At 43.2% G+C, this 21,416-nt stretch overlaps 1 protein-coding gene across 1 annotated transcript in view; it reads right to left on the bottom strand.

The window, feature by feature from the left end:
• The window catches only part of LOC120935601, a 211,676-nt gene extending 204,955 nt beyond the window's left edge, over window positions 1-6,721 (bottom strand). The window contains exon 1 of the mRNA XM_040347650.1: window positions 6,667-6,721. Coding sequence (XP_040203584.1) covers window positions 6,667-6,721 — 55 coding nt within the window. The remainder of the gene's footprint in view (window positions 1-6,666) is intronic.
• Between the last annotated feature and the right edge of the window lie 14,695 nt (window positions 6,722-21,416).

Here is a 21,416-nt window from a genome sequence, read left to right as displayed (position 1 = left end):
TTTACGAAAAATAGGTAGAAGAATACGTATCGGCTTAAAATGAGGAAAAAAAAAGTTTTTTTATATATTTTTGGGGGATATTTATTATGGCAAAAAGTAAAAAATATTCATTTTTTTCAAAATTTTCGCTCTATTTTTGTTTATAGCGCAAAAAATAAAAACCGCAGAGGTGATCAAATACCACCAAAAGAAAGCTCTATTTGTGGGAAAAAAAGGACGCCAATTTTGTTTGGGAGCCACGTCGCACGACCGCGCAATTGTCTGTTAAAGCGACGCAGTCCCGAATCGCAAAAAGTACTCTGGTCTTTGGGCAGCAATATGGTCCGGGGGATAAGTAGTTAAAAGGAGACAAAAATAAATGGCTTCATGTGATCACTATCCTTGAAAAAAAGACTGTTCTTTTGGCATGATTAGTCATATTTTCACGATAAATGCCAAAATTTCTAAATTTCTGCAAACTTTTCATCACACGGGAAAAATGCGCCACTTAACAGTCATACTATAGACACCCACAGGTATGAAATTTAAAGTAATATTTCACTTTTATTGTTTCACTTTAAGCATTATTAAAATCACTGTTCCTGAAAAAACTCAAGTTTTTAAAACTTTTTATGACAATACCATGCAAGCCTTTAAAATTGGCACTTTTGATTTTAACCACTTAAGGATCGCCTCCTGCACATTTACGTCGGCAGAATGGCACGGCTGGGCACATGCACGTACAGGTACGTGCTGTGCTAGTGTCCAGCCGTGGACCCGATCGCCGCTGGAGTCCTACGATCGGTCCCTGGAGCTGAAGAACGGGGACAGCTGTGTGTAAACACAGCTTCCCCATTCTTAACTGTGGCTCCGTCATTGATCGTGTGATCCCTTTTATAGGGATACACAATTGATGACGTCACACCTACAGCCACACCCCCCTACAGTTGGAAACACATATTAGGTCATACATAACCCATTCAGCGACCCCCTTGTGGTTAACTCCCAAACTGCAATTGTCATTTTCACAGTAAACAATGCATTTTAAATTAAGAATAGGGGGGTGTGATGGCGCTTGCTAATAATATAATGAATAATACTAAATAATCATAATAACAATTCCTGTTGATAAAAAGAAAGTGTTTCCAAGAATAGTAATACGAACAAATACAAATTTCTAGTGAGTAAATACACCAATTCCTGTGTGTCTAAATGTGTACCACTCAAGATGTAATCCAAACCGCCCAACATCAATCAAATAATGTGGAGGGTGATGGGAGTGAAATAATAAAAAATTACCTGTTAAGGTAGACAAACGTGCCAATAAAAGCACAGTGTTGATGGGGTGAGAATAAACAGTAAAATAATCATGAAATATATGATAATTATAGCAATAATTCTTCATAAACCATAAAATAAATGGTAATTAAATGTGAATAAGCAATAAAATCCATAAAGAGCTCCATCCACTAAAAGTGCATTGTGCAATAATATGTGAAATAAATAGTGAATGTAGTCCAGTAAAAATGGTCTTGTAAGCAAAATTCCTTAATAATGAAATAATGAACTGTTCAATATCATGCATGGGTTAAGAGGACCCAATCCATGTCCAGTGCATAATTGTGCAGAATAAAACAAATCCAATGTTTAGAAAGGAAATTTCAATCATTAATTTCCAAAGTGCATAAGTGCTCCACTACTATTCATAGTCCACAGATGATGCTTCAGTGCATGATGATGTGATCCTATGACTAAGTGAAGTGTGTGGTCATGATACACGTGAGGAAGAAGGAGGGCTGTTGGTGACATCATCCGCTCACGGCCGCAGAGCGGAGACAATCTCTGTACTTAACAAGTTGTTGCTACAGCTCTGTTTGTGAGTGAAATTTGTTTTTTATTTTAATAAATTGTTAATGGTTTTACGCTATGGAGGCTTCCCTGTTCTTTGTTTGAGTGCCATCACTGTGACCTTGTGAGCCTTCATTTGTGGGATTGGAGCAGCAGGCTGGCTGTGGGACATGCATTCCTAGCCCTATCAGCAATACTATAGGCTTATTACAAGCCTCTTTAAGGTAAGGGGCTTGCAGAAACACTCATCTTTACATCTACACTGTGGAAAGCCTAGCGTTTTTTCTGTGTTTGCAAGCACGTGTGCACGCTTATCATCATGCACTGAAGCATCATTTGTGGATTTTGAATAGTAGTGGAGCACTTATGCACTTTAGAAAGGAAATTTCAATCATTAATTTCCAAACATTGGATTTGTTTTATTCTGCACGATTGTGCACTGGACACATTTTTTATAGGCGTTTTTTTTATAGGCATGTTTTAATATTTATGTCACTTTTTTCTGTTTGATCCCGTGGTGGATTGTATGGGACACCTTCACTGCAGGAATTTTATGGATTGGGTCCTCTTCACCCATGCATGATATTGAACAGTTCATTATTTCATTATTAAGGAATTTTGCTTACAAGACCATTTTTACTGGACTATATTTACTATTTATTTCACATATTATTGCACAATGCACTTTTAGTGGATGGAGCACTTTCTGGATTTTATTGCTTATTCACATTTAATTACCATTTATTTTATTTATGGTTTATGAAGAATTATTGCTATAATTATCATATCTTTCATGATTATTTTACTGTTTATTCTCACCCCATCAACACTGTGCTTTTATTGGCACGTTATTATTTCACTCCCATCACCCTCCACATTATTTGATTGATGCTGGGTGGTTTGGATTACATCTGGAGTGGTACACATTTAGACACACAGGAATTGGTGTATTTACTCACTAGAAATTGGTATTTGTTCGTATTACTATTCTTGGAAACACTTTCTTTTTATCAACAGGAATTGTTGTTATGATTATTTAGTATTATTCATTATATTATTAGCAAGTGCCATTACACCCCCCTATTCTTAATCTGTTATCAGTGTGTGAGCACTATTAGTCGTGGCTGCTGCTTAGTAGATACAGGCATACCCCGCTTTGCGGACACTCACTTTACGTACACTCGCGAGTACAGACATGCCCGCGAGTGTACGTAAAGTGCCTCACAATTACGGACATTCCCGCGCCGCGCAGCTGCAGTATGATCTGGAGGGGCGGAGCTACCGCCCAGAGTTGTGAGGGAAGAGGCAAAACTTCCTGCGAGTTGCCAGCAAGCAAGCCCAGCATTGCCCTTCGGCTCCGAGGTACCTGCCAGCCAGCCCAGCATTGCCTGTCGGCCCAGAGGTGCCCAGCATTCTCTGTCAGCAATCCCAGCGCTGCTCAGAGGTGCCGCCAGCCCAGAGCTGTTCACCAGCCACAGTCTGCATAAACGTAAGTACAGTACTGTACTGTATAGCCCCCCTGCTATTGGCCCTGACCCCCCACTACCAGCCCTGGACCCACACTACAGCCCCTGACCCCCCCCCCACTGTTATTTTCATTGTTACAGGTACCTATCGTGCCTGCCAGCCCAGAGGTGCCCGCCAGCCAGTACCAATCAATGCATTATTCATATCAGTTATGCTTGTAAATGACTATTGCAATGCAGTGCACACAAGTGAAAAAGGGTATTGCTTCACTTTAAGTACATTTTCGCTTTACATATATGCCCCGGTCCCATTGTGTACTTAAAAGTGGGCTATGCCTGTACATTAATTGTTATTTCATTTATTGGTTTAGTTCTCTGTGCCCTTGCTAGGTTGGTTTGCGCATTAGTTCCCCCCATTTTTATAAATGCAATTACAATGGTCCCAACAATGTGTCAAAATTGTCCGAAGTGTCCGCCATTAGTAGTAAAAAAAATAATTAATAAAAATGCAATAAAACTATCCCCTATTTTGTAAGCGCTATAAATTTTGCGCAAACCAACCGATAAACGCTTATTGTGATTTTTTTTTACCAAAAATAGGTAGAAGAATACGTATCGGCCCAAACTGGGGAAAACATTTTTTTATATATTTTTGGGGGATATTTATTATAGCAAAAAGTAAAAAAATTTGATTTTTTTTCAAAATTGTCGCTCTATTTTTGTTTATAGCGCAAAAAATAAAAACCGCAGAGGTGATCAAATACCACCAAAAGAAAGCTCTATTTGTGGGGAAAAAAGGACGCCAATTTTGTTTGGGAGCCACGTCGCACGACCGCGCAATTGTCTGTTAAAGCGACGCAGTGCCGAATCGCAAAACCTGGCCGGGTCCTTGAGCTGCCTAAAGGACCGGGTCTTAAGTGGTTAATGGTGTTCACGTGTTCTGATACGAACCAAACTGGGGGGTGTTCGGCTCATCCTTAGTGTCAAGTCGCTGCAGTCTGAGGACTCAGGATTTGCAAGTTGGGCTTGCTGGGATCAGTAGTCCATCGTCAAGTATGCTTTATTAACTAAACGTTCAAGGCCATCAAGTAGGGGTACCACAGGCCCCTGGCCTATCATTCATCAAGTGAAGTTTTGGCTAGGAATTATTCAGAGTGAGGCCTAGCCTGTTCAAGATGGTAGGACAGGATGTCTAAAGCGGTTAAGGTGAGGGTGAAGTGAAGAGGCCTGGAGGTAGAAGTCTGCAGGGAAAGTGCAGAGGCTGGAGAAGGTGAAGAGTCTGTCAAGATTAGAGTCCACCATTTTTTTTGTTCTGTGAAGATAATGAGTCATGCCTCGTACACACGAGCGGTTTACGAGAAAACTGCCATTTTTTAGATTGGTCGGGAAAGCTGGTCATGTGTATGCTCCATAGCAGTTTTCCCGACGAGAAAACTGCCTGCCAAAAAAATTAGAACCTGCTCTATTTTTTCCCGTTGTGTTTCCCGTCAGTCTTTTTCTCGTCGCGAAAACTGCTGGTGTGTATGATTTTCCGAGGGAAAAAAACATGCATGCTCAAAATCAAGTATGAGACGGGAGAGCTTGTTCCAGTAAAACTAGCATTCGTAATGGAGATGGCACATTCGTCACACTGTAAATTATTGCCTTGTTTAATGCAGCGCATTCTTTTCTTTATAATGCTACAATAATTAACTTTTTTTGCTGCTGATATTCACAGAGAGCTATGAGAAACTTGTTTATTTATTATTTCTCGGGATCTCATGAATAATCTTTTGTTTTTGAAAGCCAGCTCTCCATAATAAATATTTTTTGGTTATTATTTTTAAATATTTTCTACTGATCTCCATATTTTATTTTTTATTTTTAGTGTGTCAAGTTACTACAACAACATTATGATTTAGTATTATTTACCCTCAAGGAGGTTGTATGGTGTCCATTGTTAATTTGACATTGTATTTTTGAAATGTCCCTGCCTACTCTCTAGCAAACTCTCCTTTTTGAATAAAAACACATGGTCAAGTATTTACCATAAACAAAAATTCTATTTATTCTAGCTCATAATAACAAATTAAAGGTGAAGGCAATGCTGGAGATCCTGCTTCAATTTGTGCATCCTTTGGACCCCAGGGCACACATCAAATAATATGAATCCAAAATTGAGATTTGTGGAGAAGCACATATAGTTGGGAGCACAATCTAGTCCTGGACTCCCAGAGGTCAGGAACAGCAGCAGGTGAGATATATGTTCCTAGTCTGTGATACTACACCAGCCTGTGCCTTCTGTCAGACCATCCAGAAGCAAGGCCATCACTTCCTTGTCTTCCTTGTAACCTTCCCTCCAGCCTTCTCTGCAGTCTTCTCTGCACCCTTTGTTAGACACTTCTGTCGGAGACTGTGTCTCTGGAGGTGAGCTTGTGGCAGAAGGAGGAGGAGGAGGCCAGTGGATTGGTTAAGCTGGCCCATCAACCCCCTGTTTATTACCTTCAAAATGAGGGTTTTACTCAGGAGACGTTAGCCCATCTCCATTTTTGACAATTTGTCTGCCATTAGGGCGCCATAGCCCTCTTCAGTTATGGGGGGCTCTCTGAGTGCCGCAGTAGCCTTTCTAATGAGGGTAAGTGTTCTTCTGATTGCAATGCAGAGGGGAGGTATCTGGGATCTTGTGCTGAGCCTGGGCACCTCATGGCTGCCATTGGGCCCTGCCTCCTCCTGGCTGACACTCACCCCTGCCTCCTCCTGGCTGATACTCACCCCTGCCTCCTCCTGGCTGCCAATTTCTCCACCCTCATCCTGGCTGAGCTCTCTCTGTGTATAAAAAGGGACATATATTTTTTGCTTCATCAATCACACACATTTTTCAGCTCATGACTGTTGCAAATTGAATGCTAACAAATAGAAAAGACAATCATTCTGACCCCAGCATTGTTAGCAATAGTAACATCTATTTTACATCATTACTTATATAAGGAACATGAAATAATGAAATATTATATGTTTGACATTGGCTACTCCATTTTAGATTTAAGGTTCCATTTTGTATAACATAGGTCTCTTAGAGACATTGCAATATGTACTTTATTCTTGTTTTTCTTCTACCATTTAAGCTTTGTGGTTTTTGTCATAGATACAAATAGATTATGTGTTAAACGGCTAGCTGAAACTTGTGAACTTGTGAACTTGTTCCCCTTTTCTCTGAACATGTAAAAAAGGGGGAACTTCTGTATGTGTATATAAACTCTGTGACAAATATAGCAAGTTGCAATCTTGATACAGCATAACTCGTTTGTGTCTTAATTGCCCCGCCGGCGAGGGGGGCTATACATCCACCTGTCCAAAGTCCAGCCTAGGCAACGGAACCAGAACCGAACCTTACAGAACCTTTCAACTGGTACCAGAAGTGGGGTATCCCCTGCCAGAGTAGAGGCCATATCGGCACTAAGCAGGCCGAGCGACAAGCGCTCACTGCTGTCTTTCCTAGGCTCAATAGTGTACTGTAGGCAATGGATTCCAGACTGTTCATTTCATGACTCAGTCCTTAGGAAGGCTACACTCGCCACAGCCCCCAAACAAATTACCTGGACCCCTGGGATGGTCACTGCCTATGACACGCTGGTGCGTTCACTTCGTAATGCACCCGCTTTGGGGTTGATACAACATGGTAGGGCCTTCTCACTGTATTGCCTCGTTGTGGGGAATACCATGGCTGCTGTTCTGACCCAAGAGCATGGTGGTAAGCAAAGACCTCTAACGTATATTTCAAAGAAACTACCTCTTCAAGTTCAAGGTATGCCCGCTTGTCTTCAAGCACTGGCCGCCTGTGCCTTAGCAGTACAGGCGGCAGAGAAACTTGTTCTGGCATCACCCATGACCCTTTTCATAACTCACAGCGTCACACAACTGATGCAAAACATGAACACGCAACATATGACAGCTCAGAGGTTAAGTAGGTATGAGATAATTCTCCTAAACACACAAAATTTTGAAATTAAAACTTGTCCATCCACAACTCCTATAGTACGGTTTCTGCACTCCCTCATTAAACTAATGCCTGAATCAGAACCAGTGCCCGAACATAATTGCGAAGACCTAATTTTCCAAACAACCTCCCCAAGAGCTGATTTAAAGGAGAAACCCCTAGAAGGGGGCATTGACATATACGTGGACGGTAGTTGTACGCGCCCCGATGATAAAACCTACCGTACTGGTTATGCAGTTGTCCAACTTCCTGACATTATTCATGAAGCAAAACCCTTAGTCGCAAAATCTGCGCAAGAGGCTGAACTTACTGCGCTAATACGCGCCTGTCAGCTGTTTGCAAACCAAATTATAAATATATATACCGACAGTCGGTACGCTCATGGAATTGTGTACGATTTTGGGAAGATTTGGCAGCAACGCGGATATCTAACCGCAGAAGGGAAACCTATATCACATCAAACCCTTATCGAAACATTGCTAGATGCCATACACCTTCCTAAAGCGATTGCAGTGATTAAAGTGAAAGCTCATACTACGAGTAGGACCACGGAAGCACTTGGCAATGCATTTGCTGACAGAGTAGCCAAACAAGCAGCGGATACTATCCCTGCACATGACACCCCTGTAACCTCTATGTTTTACATGAGTGATTTTAGTGCACCAGACTTCAAAACTACGGTTATGCTTTTACAGTCCATGGCTTCGCCTATTGATATTTCTGACTGGATGCAGCATAATTTGGCCAAAGATCCTTCGGGTCTTTGGACAAATAAGGAGGGAATCATGGGTATTCCTAAGTCTGCGGCACCATTGATCATTTCATACATTCATGGTCCAGGACATATAGGTCAGAAGGCCATCCAAAAACAGTATAGAGATCATTTTCAAACGGAGGGACTCACAAAAATAATACAAGATTTCACAGGCTCATGCGTTACATGCGCACAAAATAATGTACAGGGCAAAGCAATGGGAAGACATGGGAACCTGCCCCCCCCATTGGGTCCCCTCACAGACTTACAAATAGATTTTACACATATGCCAAAACAGAAAGGAAATGTCAAATATCTTTTGGTAATTGTGGATAAATTTTCCGGGTGGGTGGAGGCAGTACCTACTACTGGGGAAACAGCAGGAATAGCGGTACGGGCTATTATAAATAATTGGGTGAGTCGATTTGGACTCCCAGTGAATATCTGGTCTGATCAGGGACCAGCTTTTACCTCTAAACTCACACAGGAATTCTCCAAGACTTTGGGGATACAATGGAAATTGCACATCCCTTATCACCCTCAGAGTGCTGGGATTGTGGAACGAATGAATAGAAACATTAAGGACAAACTAAACAAAGCAACTCAAGGTACTATGAAAAATTGGTCCTTATATCTTCCAGGTGTGCTTTACCAGATAAGGGTTACCCCTAATTCTAGAGGGTACTCTCCTTTTGAGATACTCATGGGACACCCTCCAGCTGAGAATAGTGTAGGAAAGGATAATGATTTGTTTTCTCAACAGGAAACTTGGATGCAACATCTGGTAAGTACTATCCAACATACCCAAGAAGAAGTTGCTGTCACCTTTTCTCCTCTTTCCACAGATCCGACTCACCCGTTCATACCTGGAGACGAGGTATTGGTTAAGCAATTGGCCATAAGGAGAAAGACGGGCCCCATTTACCAAGATCCATATACGGTGGAAAAGGTCTCCCGAACAGCCGTAAAGGTTGAAGGCCTAGGACCATGGATTCATGCGAGCAGATTGAAAAAGGGTCCCTTGAAGATAAAGACCCCAGAAGCCCCGATGGCTCCCCCCTTGGAGCGAGGGCTCAAGAACAAGGAGGACGTAAAGCCAGAGACCCTGATGGCTCCTCCCATAGAGCAAGGGTCCGGGAAAACCAGCACTTAACTGCCAATCAGAATAGAAACTGTATGGGACAACGGTCAGGGGTGTACAATAGAATGATACGAGGAGGGAAATATTGTGGACTATTGCTTATACTGTTTGTGGTGACCGCTTCTGGGGTTTGCTACTTCGCCCCAGGTTGCCATGGGATACATGGGATACATGGGATACATAAGATAGGAAAAGGCCAAGACCCAAAATTAGTCATAGTAAGGAAAAGATTCATACCATTTAGATGGCGAACCAGAGATCAATATTGGGATTCAAAAGGTAATATTTGGAAGCTTTGTTGTGTCCAATTTGACTGGGTGAGGAGTATTCCCAAAGGCCCCATAACGGGTTATGCAGAGACAGACCTAACCTGTAAAATTAAAGCAACCATGTTTTTCTATAATGACACAGCAGGGAAACCGCTCAGGTTCTGTATTCCCAGGGAGCATACGGTAACTAAAACACTGGTGTCACGTTTAAAAAAGGCAGATTTGGTATAGTGAGTGATCCCAAGAAAGTAAACATTCTTTGGGATCAGAGGAGGGATTATAAGGAATATGAAATAATGAAATATTATATGTTTTGACATTGGCTACTCCATTTTAGATTTAAGGTTCCATTTTGTATAACATAGGTCTCTTAGAGACATTGCAATATGTACTTTATTCTTGTTTTTCTTCTACCATTTAAGCTTTGTGGTTTTTGTCATAGATACAAATAGATTATGTGTTAAACGGCTAGCTGAAACTTGTGAACTTGTTCCCCTTTTCTCTGAACATGTAAAAAAGGGGGAACTTCTGTATGTGTATATAAACTCTGTGACAAATATAGCAAGTTGCAATCTTGATACAGCATAACTCGTTTGTGTCTTAATTGCCCCGCCGGCGAGGGGGGCTATACATCCACCTGTCCAAAGTCCAGCCTAGGCAACGGAACCATAACCGAACCTTACAGAACCTTTCAACTTATATTAGTACAAGAAATCTTTTGCAAAATACTATACCGGGCTCCATATCTCCAAATCCGGTTCATCCAGGAACTCAGGTTGTTCCTCCGAAGAAGGCTCAGCTGGGGTGGAGGGAATGGTGGAGGGTTGGCTGGAGGGAAGGCTGGAGCGAAGTCTGGAGGGAAGGGTAGACAGTGATGGCCTCACTTCCAGATGGTCATCCAGAAAGCTAAATTTGCTGTAGTACCACAGACTGGGGACAAATATTTTGTCTGCTGCTGCTCCTAACTTCTCAGATTCTAGGACCCTACCGCGCTCCTTCCTATATGTGCCCCTAATGGTCTGAATTTTGGTGTTCACCTCACGGATGGTTGCTGTGGGGATCCGTGTCTGCACAAATGCAAGCAGGGTCTCCAGTGCTGCCTTCCTTGTTCCTTTTTTTTTATTTAGTGGATTTTTTGTTTCCCAAAGAGCAGGCAGCTCCCTCCACCTGTCCAAGAACTCCCCCATGAAATCTGGCTCTTAGAAACAATTCATTCTTTCTGCAAGTCAAAACAGAAGCCAAAAATACTAATGTCAGTCAAGTCTCTACTAATCTTTATCACCATATATAGGCCACAATCTCATCACTGATGAGTCAAGTAAAAATGTTTTACCTTCGATCCCACGTTCGTTGCTTACTCCTTCTTCCGCACACAGAATGTAGTTACGAAACATGCTTTTTTTTGCTTTATATACACTGCGCATGCGTGAAACTCTGCATGCTTTACCCGCCCCTGATTTATAGATAAAAACAGTATATATCTTTTGTGGCCCCCATCTCCAAATTACTAGGGGGGCCACATGAAACTGGAACGCGGCCGGACTTCGGACATGCCTGGTTTAGGCCGATATATATTCTTCTACATATTTTTGGTAAAAAAATCGCAATAAGCATATATTGATTGGTTTGCGCAAAAAATATTGCGTCGACAATAGGGAATAGATTTATGGAATTTTTATGTAATTTTGATTATTATTATTTTTTACTAACAATGGCAGCGATCTGCGATTTTTATCGGGAATCCGACATTGCAGTGGACAGATCGGACACTTTTGACACTTTTTTGGGACCCATTGACAATTATACAGCAATCAGAAGCTGAAAATAGCCATTGATTACTGTGTAAATGTCACTCGCAGGGAAAGGGTTAACACTAAGGGGCGATCAAGGGGTTAACTGTGTTCCCTATAAGTGTTTCTAACTGTGGGGGGATGGGCTTATTGGGACATGACAGAGATCACTGTTCCCGACCACCGGGAATAGTAGATCCATGTCATGTCTCCTGTCAGAACGAGTAAATGCCTCTTTTACATAGGCTGATTCGCGTAGGAGAGCCATTGTGATGGTGGCCAGTCTTTAAGCATTTAAAGTAGCGCAGTGCCAAATTGCAAAAAGTGCTCAGGTCATTAAGGGGCAAATCCTTCTGGGCTAAAGTGGTTAGCATATAGGTTGTACCCCAATGAAAAGTCAGCCCAGTTCTCTAGAAACCCAAATCTTTCCCTTTTACACCAGGGCGACCCTCTCACATCTGTCACAGTGGTATACATCTTGGAGCTGTGGCTCCTTTACTGTATGTAGCACCCTCTACCATAGGTAGGTGCTAGAGTGAGGATTATTGTGAGGTAAGCTGCCAGTGCAGGTATATTTAGGCAGCCCTATGCTTCAGGCTAGGCTTGCTTGTTTGATCTGGGGGCAGGTAGTGGTTAGTGTAGCAGTGGGTGTGACCACCTGTGATTTAGTTCTTGGGCGCCCCCTGCTTCCAGGGAGAATGTTCTGGAAGAGGGTCAGTTCACAGGACTGGAGTGATAGGGAGCTCATGTGAGGAGCTCTGACCAATCCCCAACTGGAATTGGCAGGGGGTAGGCCTCCCATATAAGCTCAGGTCCAGCCCACTGCAGGGGAGTTGTCGATCGGGAGACGTGGAGAATGTAGTGCTAGATAGCAGCAAGAGCCCCATCCCCATCTAAGAGGTGCGTGGCCCAGAGGAGGAGCCCGGGAGAGCTGGGAGGGAGCCTCATCCTTACATGGTCATGGAGGAGGTGTCCTAGAACAGAGGGACTGGAGAAGCTATTGGAACGCATGTCCAGTTAAAGTTCTCCATCATGTACTTGGGGCAGGAGAAGGTCGTGAGTGTGACACAGTGGATTTCTGGAAGAGACATGTCAGGGGAGCTGGGTGCGAGGAGAGACTGTGGGATTTGTGTCAAATCGATGCAGGTCGGGCTAGCTGGGATCAGTAGTCCACCAACTAATACAAGCTGCTAAATTACTAGGCCACCGGGGAGAGGTACTGCAGACCTCTGGCCTAGTAACTGCACAGCCAATTACAGCCAACATGTGGGGTTATTCAGAGTGATCTATTTTGTCAAGTGAAGATGATGGGAAAGGAAGACTAATGCCGCGTACAGACGATTGGACATTCCGACTACAAAACCGTGGATTTTTTTCCGAAGGATGTTGGCTCAAACTTATCTTGCATTCACATGGTCACACAAATGTTGTCGGAAATTGTGAACATCAAGAATGCGGTGATGTACAACACGTACGACGAGCCGAGAAAGATTAATTTCAATAGCCAGTTTGGCTCTTCTGCTTGATTCCGAGCATGCGTGGAATTTTGTGCGTCGGAATTGTGTACACACGCTGGGAATTTTTGACAACAAGTTTTGTTGTCCGAAGATTTGAGAACCACCCCTCAAATTTTTGTTGTCGGAAATTCCGACAGCAAATGTCCGAAGGAGCCTACAAGCAAGTTATTTTTTGTCGGAAATTCCGACCGTGTGTACGCGCCATAATAGTTTACAGTGGAAGTTTTGTGCAAGAGGAGAGAAGTTAACAACAACATTTTAGAAAACAATTATTTATTTATACAAAGACATAATAGTATATCACATAATTTGGTTGAAACATTAAAAACATGAAGTTTGTCAAGAAAAACAGATACAAATGATACAATAGCCAGAATTCAAAAACCTCCAGATCAACCGGAGACAGAAGAAGAGCAGCTTACCAACACGTTTCAAACAGTTAAAAACATTTCTTCATCGGGGATATTTGTATCTCTGTCTATAATAAATCAACAAATCATTAACTAACAACATGCATTGATTCACATCTCCCACACCTCTACCGGAGTAAGTAAATTGTGACTCACTTCTTAAACCATTTGAGATCCGCGCTGTAGACTAAAGACGTCCACAGCGCGGCTCTCAAGTGCCGGGTGGACGTCCCTGGACGTCCTGTTGTTTACATTCCCCATGCACGCTGCTGGGGGCGCGCAGCGGGGAAACACTGTGCCCGGCGCATCGCTGGGAAGCCAATGCGCGGGCCTGACGGCCGTGATGTCCGCCAGGTACCCGCGATCGGCGGTGACAGCAGGGACGTGGAGCTCTGTGTGTAAACACAGAGCTCCACATCCTGTCAGGGAGAGAGGAGACCGATGCTGTGTCCCTTGTACATACCGAGTTTCCCCCGAAAATAAGCCCGGGTCTTATATTAATTATGGTCACAAAAAACACACTTGGGCTTATTTTCAGGGTAGAGCTTATTTATTTACGGTCTTGTCTGGCTGGTTGTTGCTTCAAAAAAAATCCTGTTTCTTTAACCTCTTGACCACTGGGCACTTAAACCCCCTTCCTCACCAGACCAATTTTCAACTTTCGGTGCTCTCACAATTTGAATGACAATTATTCAGTCATACAACATTGTACCCATTTGAAATTTTTGTCCTTTTTTTCACACAAATAGAGCTTTCTTTTGGTGGTATTTGATCACCTCTGGGTTTTTTATTTTTTGCGCTATAAAAGAAAAACTGAAAATTCTGTAAAAAAAAAAAAAAATCTAGTTTCTGTCATATTAGCAGGTTATTTCTCACACACAGCATATGCATGCCACAAATTACACCCCAAAACACATTCTGCTATTCCTCCCGAGTATGGTGATACCACATGTGTGCGACTTTTACACAGCGTGGCCACATACAGAGGCTCAACATGCAGGGAGCACCTTCAGGCGTTCTGGAGCACCCAGGCCAATTTTGACATTGCTCTCCTACATGTAAAAATCATCATTTATTTAGCAAAGACCCTAGAGAATACAATGGCGGTCGTTACAACTTTTTATCTCGCATGTTTTTTTCGCAGAATTTTTTTGAACGCGTGTTTTTAAAAAAAAATGTTTTGTGCTTAAAAAAAAACGTTTTTTTCATAATGTGAAAGCTTTAATTACTTTTATTGGTTACATTTTTTTAGTTACAGAGGAGGTCTAGGGCCAAAATGATTGCTCTCGCTCTAACGTTCGCAGAGATACCTCACATGTGTAGCTTGAACACCGTTTCCATATGTGGGCGGGACTTACGTATGCGTTCGCTTCTGCATGCGAGCACACGGGGACAGGGGCGCTTTAAAAAAATGGGTATTGCAGAGTATTTGGGTATTGCAGAGTATTGGGGTATTGCAGAGTATGGGGGGTATTGCAGAGTATGGGGGGTATTGCAGAGTATTGGGGTATTGCAGAGTATTGGGGTATTGCAGAGTATCGCACAGGGTATTGCAGAGTATTGGGATATTGCAGAGTATCGCTCAGGGTATTGGGGTATTGCAGAGTATCGCGCAGGGTATTGCAGAGTATTGGGGTATTGCAGAGTATCGCGCAGGGTATTGCAGAATATTGGGGTATTGCAGAGTATTGCGCAGGGTATTGCAGAGTATTGGGGTATTGCAGAGTATCGCGCAGGGTATTTCAGAGTATTGGGGTATTGCAGAGTATTGCGCAGGGATAGCTGAGCTGGGATGGCTGGATCTGTGACTGCAGTTGTCACAGATCCAGCCGTCAGTGCTGCTGCTGACACCCGCTCCCCCCCCCTCACACTGTACCGAACGGTACAGAGAGGAGAGGGAGGAACCGGTGTCATGACATGACGCCGGTTTGTTTACAAGTGATCGCTCCGTCAGGGGGCGCGCGAGTGAAGGATTCTGGGAGGACGTCCCAGGGACGTCCTCCCAGAATAACTCCACCGCACTGTAGCAGTAAAATGTCTATGGCGCGGTGGGCAAGTGGTTAAAACATGATAGACAACACAGTGGGGGTTATTTACGAAAGGCAAGTCTACTGTGCACTACAAGTGCAAAGTGCACTTGTATTTGCACTAAAAGTGCACTTGGAAGTGCAGTCGCTGTAAATCTGAGGGGTAGATCTGAAATGAGGGGAAGTTCTGCTGATTTTTATTATCCAATCATGTGCAAGCTAAAATGCTATTTTTTTTTCCTTGCATGTCCCCCTTGGATCTACAGCGGCTGCACTTCCAATGCAATTTCAAGTGCACTTTCCAATTGTAGTTTGCACTTGTAGTGCAAAGTGGATTATCCTTTCGTAAATAACCCCCAGTGTTTGTGCAGTGTCATCTATCCCTCTCAATTTCCCTCTTAAAGTGGAGTTCCACCCATAAATATAACATTACATCAGTAGTTTTAAAAAAATGTCATTAGTCCTTTATGAAAATTTTTTTTTTTTAGATGCCTTCAAAGTGTTGTTGCTAGGCAGAATAAATCTTCCCACTTCCTGCACCCAGGTGCTTAATGCTTCCTAACCTACACCGCACAGACTCCTGGGAATGTAGTGTGTGTAACTTTCCAGGAGTCTGTGCACTCCCCAGTCTCAAAGAATCATGTGACTTGGACAGCACAGGTGCTTGTGCAGCACTGAGCATGTGCTAGATCTGAAAGGCTGAAATCCAGGAAGTCATACAGTCTGGCTTCATGATGCCCACACTTAAGATGGCCCCAGTCAATTTCTATTTTATAAAGTGTTTAAATGCTGTAACAACCTAACAAAACGGACCTTAGTTTACAGACTAACTTTACTAGAATACATTAAGCTTGTGTATTACAGGGGTATTTATATTTAGAAAGTGAAATTGTGGCCGGAACTCCGCTTTAAAATAAAAAAATTCTGTGTCCTCCGTCTTCCCCTCACCCCCTGCATACCCAGCCCCCCCCCCCACCACAACATTGTCAGGTCAGAAGTCTATTTTTTACATCATTCTGAATTGATAGTTAAGTAATCAGTTCTATTACGGTTCAGTCAGTCCTGTTTAATACTGTATAAAAGTACCTTAAAATCTCTCTGAGATGAGGAAAGATGAGAAAAGAGAATGTTTCGCCTGCGCGCTCTGTGCACTACGGTAAAAAGGGAGAGGGCGCAGACGTCAGCGGGAGGAGAGGAGGGAAAAAGAAGAGCCACGATTGCCGCTGACATCTGTGTACTGAAGACAGAGGGGCCACCGCCAGGTGGGAGGAGTGGAGGATAGAGAACAGCCGAGATATCGGCTGACGTCACCCCGCTTCATGCGCAGAAGAGGAAGGGGCACAGACATCATACGGGAGGAGAGAAGAGGATCTCCGGCGGGTCAGCGGTGATTGTAAACATGTAAAAACATTGAACTCAGCTGCAAACGGAGACAACGGCTATTTACAAAAGCATTACAGGGTATTTAATAAGATTTACTAGGGCTTATTTTCAGGGTAGGGCTTATTTTGCAGCCCACCCTGATAATCCATATAGGTCTTATTTTCGGGGTTGGGCTTACTTTCGGGAAAACACGGTAGGGACACAGCATCGGTCACCTCCCCCAGTCAGTCCCCCTCCACACACAGTAAGAACCCAGGGAATACATTTAACCCCTTCCTCACCCCCTAGTGTTAACCCCTTCCCTGCCAGTCACATGTATACAGTAATTAGTGCATTTTTAAAGCACTGATCGCTGTATAAATGTGAATGGTCCCAAAATTGTGTCAAAAGTGTCCGATATATCCGCCGCAGTATCGCAGGCCTGACAAAAAAATCGCAGATCGCCGCCATTACTAGTAAAAAAAAAATCATAAATCTATCCCCTATTTTGTAGGCGCTATAACTTTTGCGCAAACCAATCAATATACGCTTATTGCGATTTTTTTAACAAAAATATATAGAATACGTATCGGCCTAAACCGAGGGAAATTTTTATTTATTTTTTTAAATTGGGATATTATTATAACAAAAAGTGTTTTTTTTTTTAATTTTCTGTCTGTTTTTGTTTATAGCGCAAAAAATAAAAAACGCAGAGATGATCAAATACCACCAAAAGAAATCTCTATTTGTGGGGGAAAAATTATAGCAATATAATTTGGGTACAGTGTTGTATGACCGCGCAATTGTCATTCAAAATGCGTCAGCGCTGAAAGCTGAAAATTGGTCTGGGCACGAAGGGGGTTTAAGTGCCCAGTAATGAAGTGGTTAAATTCTTCAAAAACAAATGCACTTCCCATGCAGGCTGCAGTGTTGATATTGGTTTCCCTTTTTGATCTCTCTGTATGCCCAGGACCCCTCACTTCCTATAGGGCAGTGTTTCTCAATTCCAGTCCTCAGGCCCCCCCAACAGGTCAGGTTTTCAGGATTTCCATTATTTTGCACAGGTGATTTGATCAGTTTCACTGCCTTAGTAATCACCACAGCCTTTTCATCTGAGGGAAATCCTGAAAATCTGACCTGTTGGGGGGGCCCGAGGACTGGAATTGAGAAACACTGCTATAGGGGAACAGGATGACTATCCAATAACATGGAGCTTAGGGAAAAATGAGGTATGCTAGAAAAGGGAACCCAATATCAACACCGCATCCTGCATGGGAAGTGCATTTGTTTTTGAAGAATTTAAAGAAGTGAGTCACAATTTACTTACACCGGTAGGGGTGTGGGAGATGTGAATCAATACCTGTTGTTACTTAATGATTTTATCAGGGCTCAAAATTTCAAGTCCTGAGCTACTAGCCAGGCCTCAAGAGTTACTCGCCACCAGTTGCCCCACCTAATTCATACACTGCCCTGCGCCTAATTGCACCCGTAAACACGCCCTCGTAGATTGTCTCATGGAATGACACTGTTAAATGTTTTATGCAGAATCAAGTTACAAAATTAAATATTACCAACAACAACTTTAACAAAATGGGACAGGGCACTGGGGTCAGACCAGAGGGACAGGGCACTGGGGTCAGACCAGAGGGACAGGGCACTGGGGGCAGATCAGAGGGACAGGGCACTAGAACTGGGTCTCTTCCCCATTCTCTTGCTGTCTCCTCTGCAACTCCCATCCATCCTCTCTCTTTCTCTCCCATTCATCTCATCATCAGGAGCCTGTGTGTGCGGCTCCACGCTTGCATGTCCCCACTTCCCACTTTTATTCAGGCTGGCAGTGAGGAGAGGAGGTGCAGCACAGCGGGAGGGAGTACAATCCAGCGCTGAGATCCACACAACTGCACAGCCATTGACACCATAGCACAGCGCACACTGACACCGCACAACACACATTGAGACCAGTCTGTTCACAGTGCTCAGGCTGAACTGCTGAACACTTACATAGAGCACAATGAGAAGAAAACTGTACAAACTGGAAGGCTGCCGCTGTCATGTCAGGGCAACTTTCAGTGAGCGCTACACCGGAGTGGTAATTTTCGCAATCCTCCACCTCACTCATTACTTTCTGCTCTCCAGCTACATTGGTCGGGGGAGGGGGGGCAGGCTCAGAGAGGTCATACTGTTGGGTCCCATGGCTTAATAAGAATTGTAAAGAGAGCACCTGTGTACTGCTCTGCCTGTGTGTGGCTCACCAGACTACTTTTTCCGAGCATGCACCTTTCCTCTTCGGACGCCAATCTCATCGGGACTCTAAGTGTAGGCACAGATTGGAGGGAGATTGGTCATGTAGCCCTGTCATCACTCACCCCCAGCTTAAATCCACTCGCCAAATGCTAGTAGGCGAGTAGAAATTTTGAGGGCTGATTTTATGATTTATTACAGACACAGAGATACAAACAAATATCCCAGATGAAGAAATGTTTTTAACTGTTTGAAACGCGTTGGTAAGCTGCTCTTCTTCTGTCTCCGGGTCGACCGGGAGGTTTTTTAATTCTGGCTATTGTATCATTTGTATCTATTTTTCTTGACAAACTTCATGTTTTTAATGTTTCAACCAAATTATGTGATATACTATTATGTCTTTGTATAAATAAATGTATTTTTTCTATAATTTTGTTGTTTGTTGCTGATATAATCCCAATAATAGAGTTTCCAATATAATTTATAACTTCCAAGGGATGATGGCAACCACATGTTCTCATGCATGAGCCGCCCTAACTTAGAGGAGAGAAGTCCTGGGAGAAACAGTCTGCAGGTGTTGATGCAGAGGAGGAGCAATAGTCTGCATGGGTTATGCAGGGAAAGTGACTGTAAATATTAGAGTTCGTCAGTTTTTTAAGGATCAACCTATTCTACTAAGTTCTTAAAGCAGGGGTTCACCCGAATTTTTTTTTTAACATTAGATGAGGCTAATTGTGGGAAGCACAATCAGGTGTTTTTTTTTTTTTTAAATCAATGCAGTACATACCGTTTTAGGCCCCGTACACACGACCAAACATGTCTGCTGAAACTGGTCCGCGGGCCAGTTTCAGCAGACATGTTCGGTCGTGTGTAGGCCCGAGCGTGCAGGATTCCAGCAAACATTTGCCCGCCGGGCCTTTTCCCAGCGGGCAAATATTCCTGGACTTGTTTTAAAACAGTCCGCTGGAATCCTGCCCGCTCGAAAATATTCGGTCGTCTGTACAGACCTACCGTACATGTCCGAGCGCCCGCCATCCCTCGCATGCGTCGAATGACTTTGACACATGCGTGGAAGCATTTAACTGGCAGGCCCGCCCACGTCGCCGCGTCATCGACGCAGCGACACCGCGGACACGCCCCGCGTATTGTTTACGCGCGGCTTTCTGTACGATGGTTAGTATAGCCATCGTACAGAAAGCCCCGGGCAGACATGTACGGTGAAAACGGTCCGGCGGACCGGTTTCATCGTACATGTTTGCCCGTGTGTACACAGCCTAAGAGATAGATGTTCTCCGCGGCTTCTGGGTATGATCTGCGGGACTGGGCATTCCTATTTGATTGACAGGCTTCCGCCCGTCGCATACAGCGCGTCACGAGTTGCCAAAAGAAGCCGAACGTTGGTGCGGCTCTATACGGCGCCTGAGCACTGATGTTCAGCTACTTTCGGCAACTGGTGACGCGCTGTATGCGACGGTCGGAAGCCTGTCAATCAAATAGGAATGCCCAGTCCCGCAGATCATACCCGGAAGCCGCGGAGAACATCTATCTCTAAAACGGTATGTACTGCATTGATTTAAAACAAAACACCAGATTGTGCTTCCCACAATTAGCCCCAATCTAATGTTAAAAATTTGTTTTATGGGTGAACCCCCGCTTTAAATATGATGCCAAAGTAACATGTTCTATGGGCATCTCATATTTCCTTTCCACCAACCAAGTAATATCCCCCAATAAACAAAAACAAAACAACACAAATGACTATTCAGTGTCTGAGGTAATCGAGGGAGGTCTGGCAGTAGGGTGATATGGTGGATGTTAGTAACTAGTAACAACCATCCGCTACATGTATACATATTACTGTTTTCTATTGTTAGTTTGTGGAAAAAATAAAAACAAATAGATTGAAATATAAAAAAAAATGTATTACACGTGCAAAATATGTGATGCCAGAACATGGGCCACAGACACTCTGTGAAAAGGGTTCTGCTTTGTAATACCACATACAGTGTAAAGACATCTCCCAAGAAAGCAATTAAATGATTGGTGTTTTTCCCATGTAGCCCTTGAAATTGCAAAAAAAGGTTTACCCTATGCCAGCTGAACAATATTTAATAAAATGTATTTTGGAAATGATCCATGTACCATAGGGCAGTGCCCAGCTACCTGTGCCCTTTTCTTGACAATACCTTGCCTATAGGGATGAGCTTCGAGTTCGAGTCGAACAGCAAACTATTTTGGGTGTTCGTGGCAAATTCAAAAACCCGCCGAACACCCTGTAAAAGTCTATTGGAGAAATCTAAAGTGTTAATTCTAAAGGCTTATATGCAAGTTATTGTCATAAAAAGTGCTTGGGGACCCGGGGTCCTGCTCCATGGGACATGTATCAATGCAAATTTTTTTTTTTTAAACTGCGTTTTTTTCGTGAGCAATGATTTTAATAATGCTTAAAGTGAAACAATACAAGTGAAATATTCCTTTAAATTCTGAACCTAGGGGGTGTGTATAGTATGCATGTAAAGCAGCGCTTGTTTCCCGTGCTTAGAACTGTCCCTGCACAAAGTGTAATTTATGAAGGAAAAAAAGTCATTTAAAACCACTCGTGGCTATAATGAATTGTTGGCTCCTGGTAATACAGA

The sequence above is a fragment of the Rana temporaria genome, chromosome 4 (genome assembly GCF_905171775.1).
Source record: "Rana temporaria chromosome 4, aRanTem1.1, whole genome shotgun sequence".
Lineage (NCBI taxonomy): Eukaryota > Metazoa > Chordata > Amphibia > Anura > Ranidae > Rana > Rana temporaria.
The sequence above is the reverse complement of the archived record's forward strand: the minus strand, read 5'-3'. Positions and strand labels throughout refer to the sequence as shown.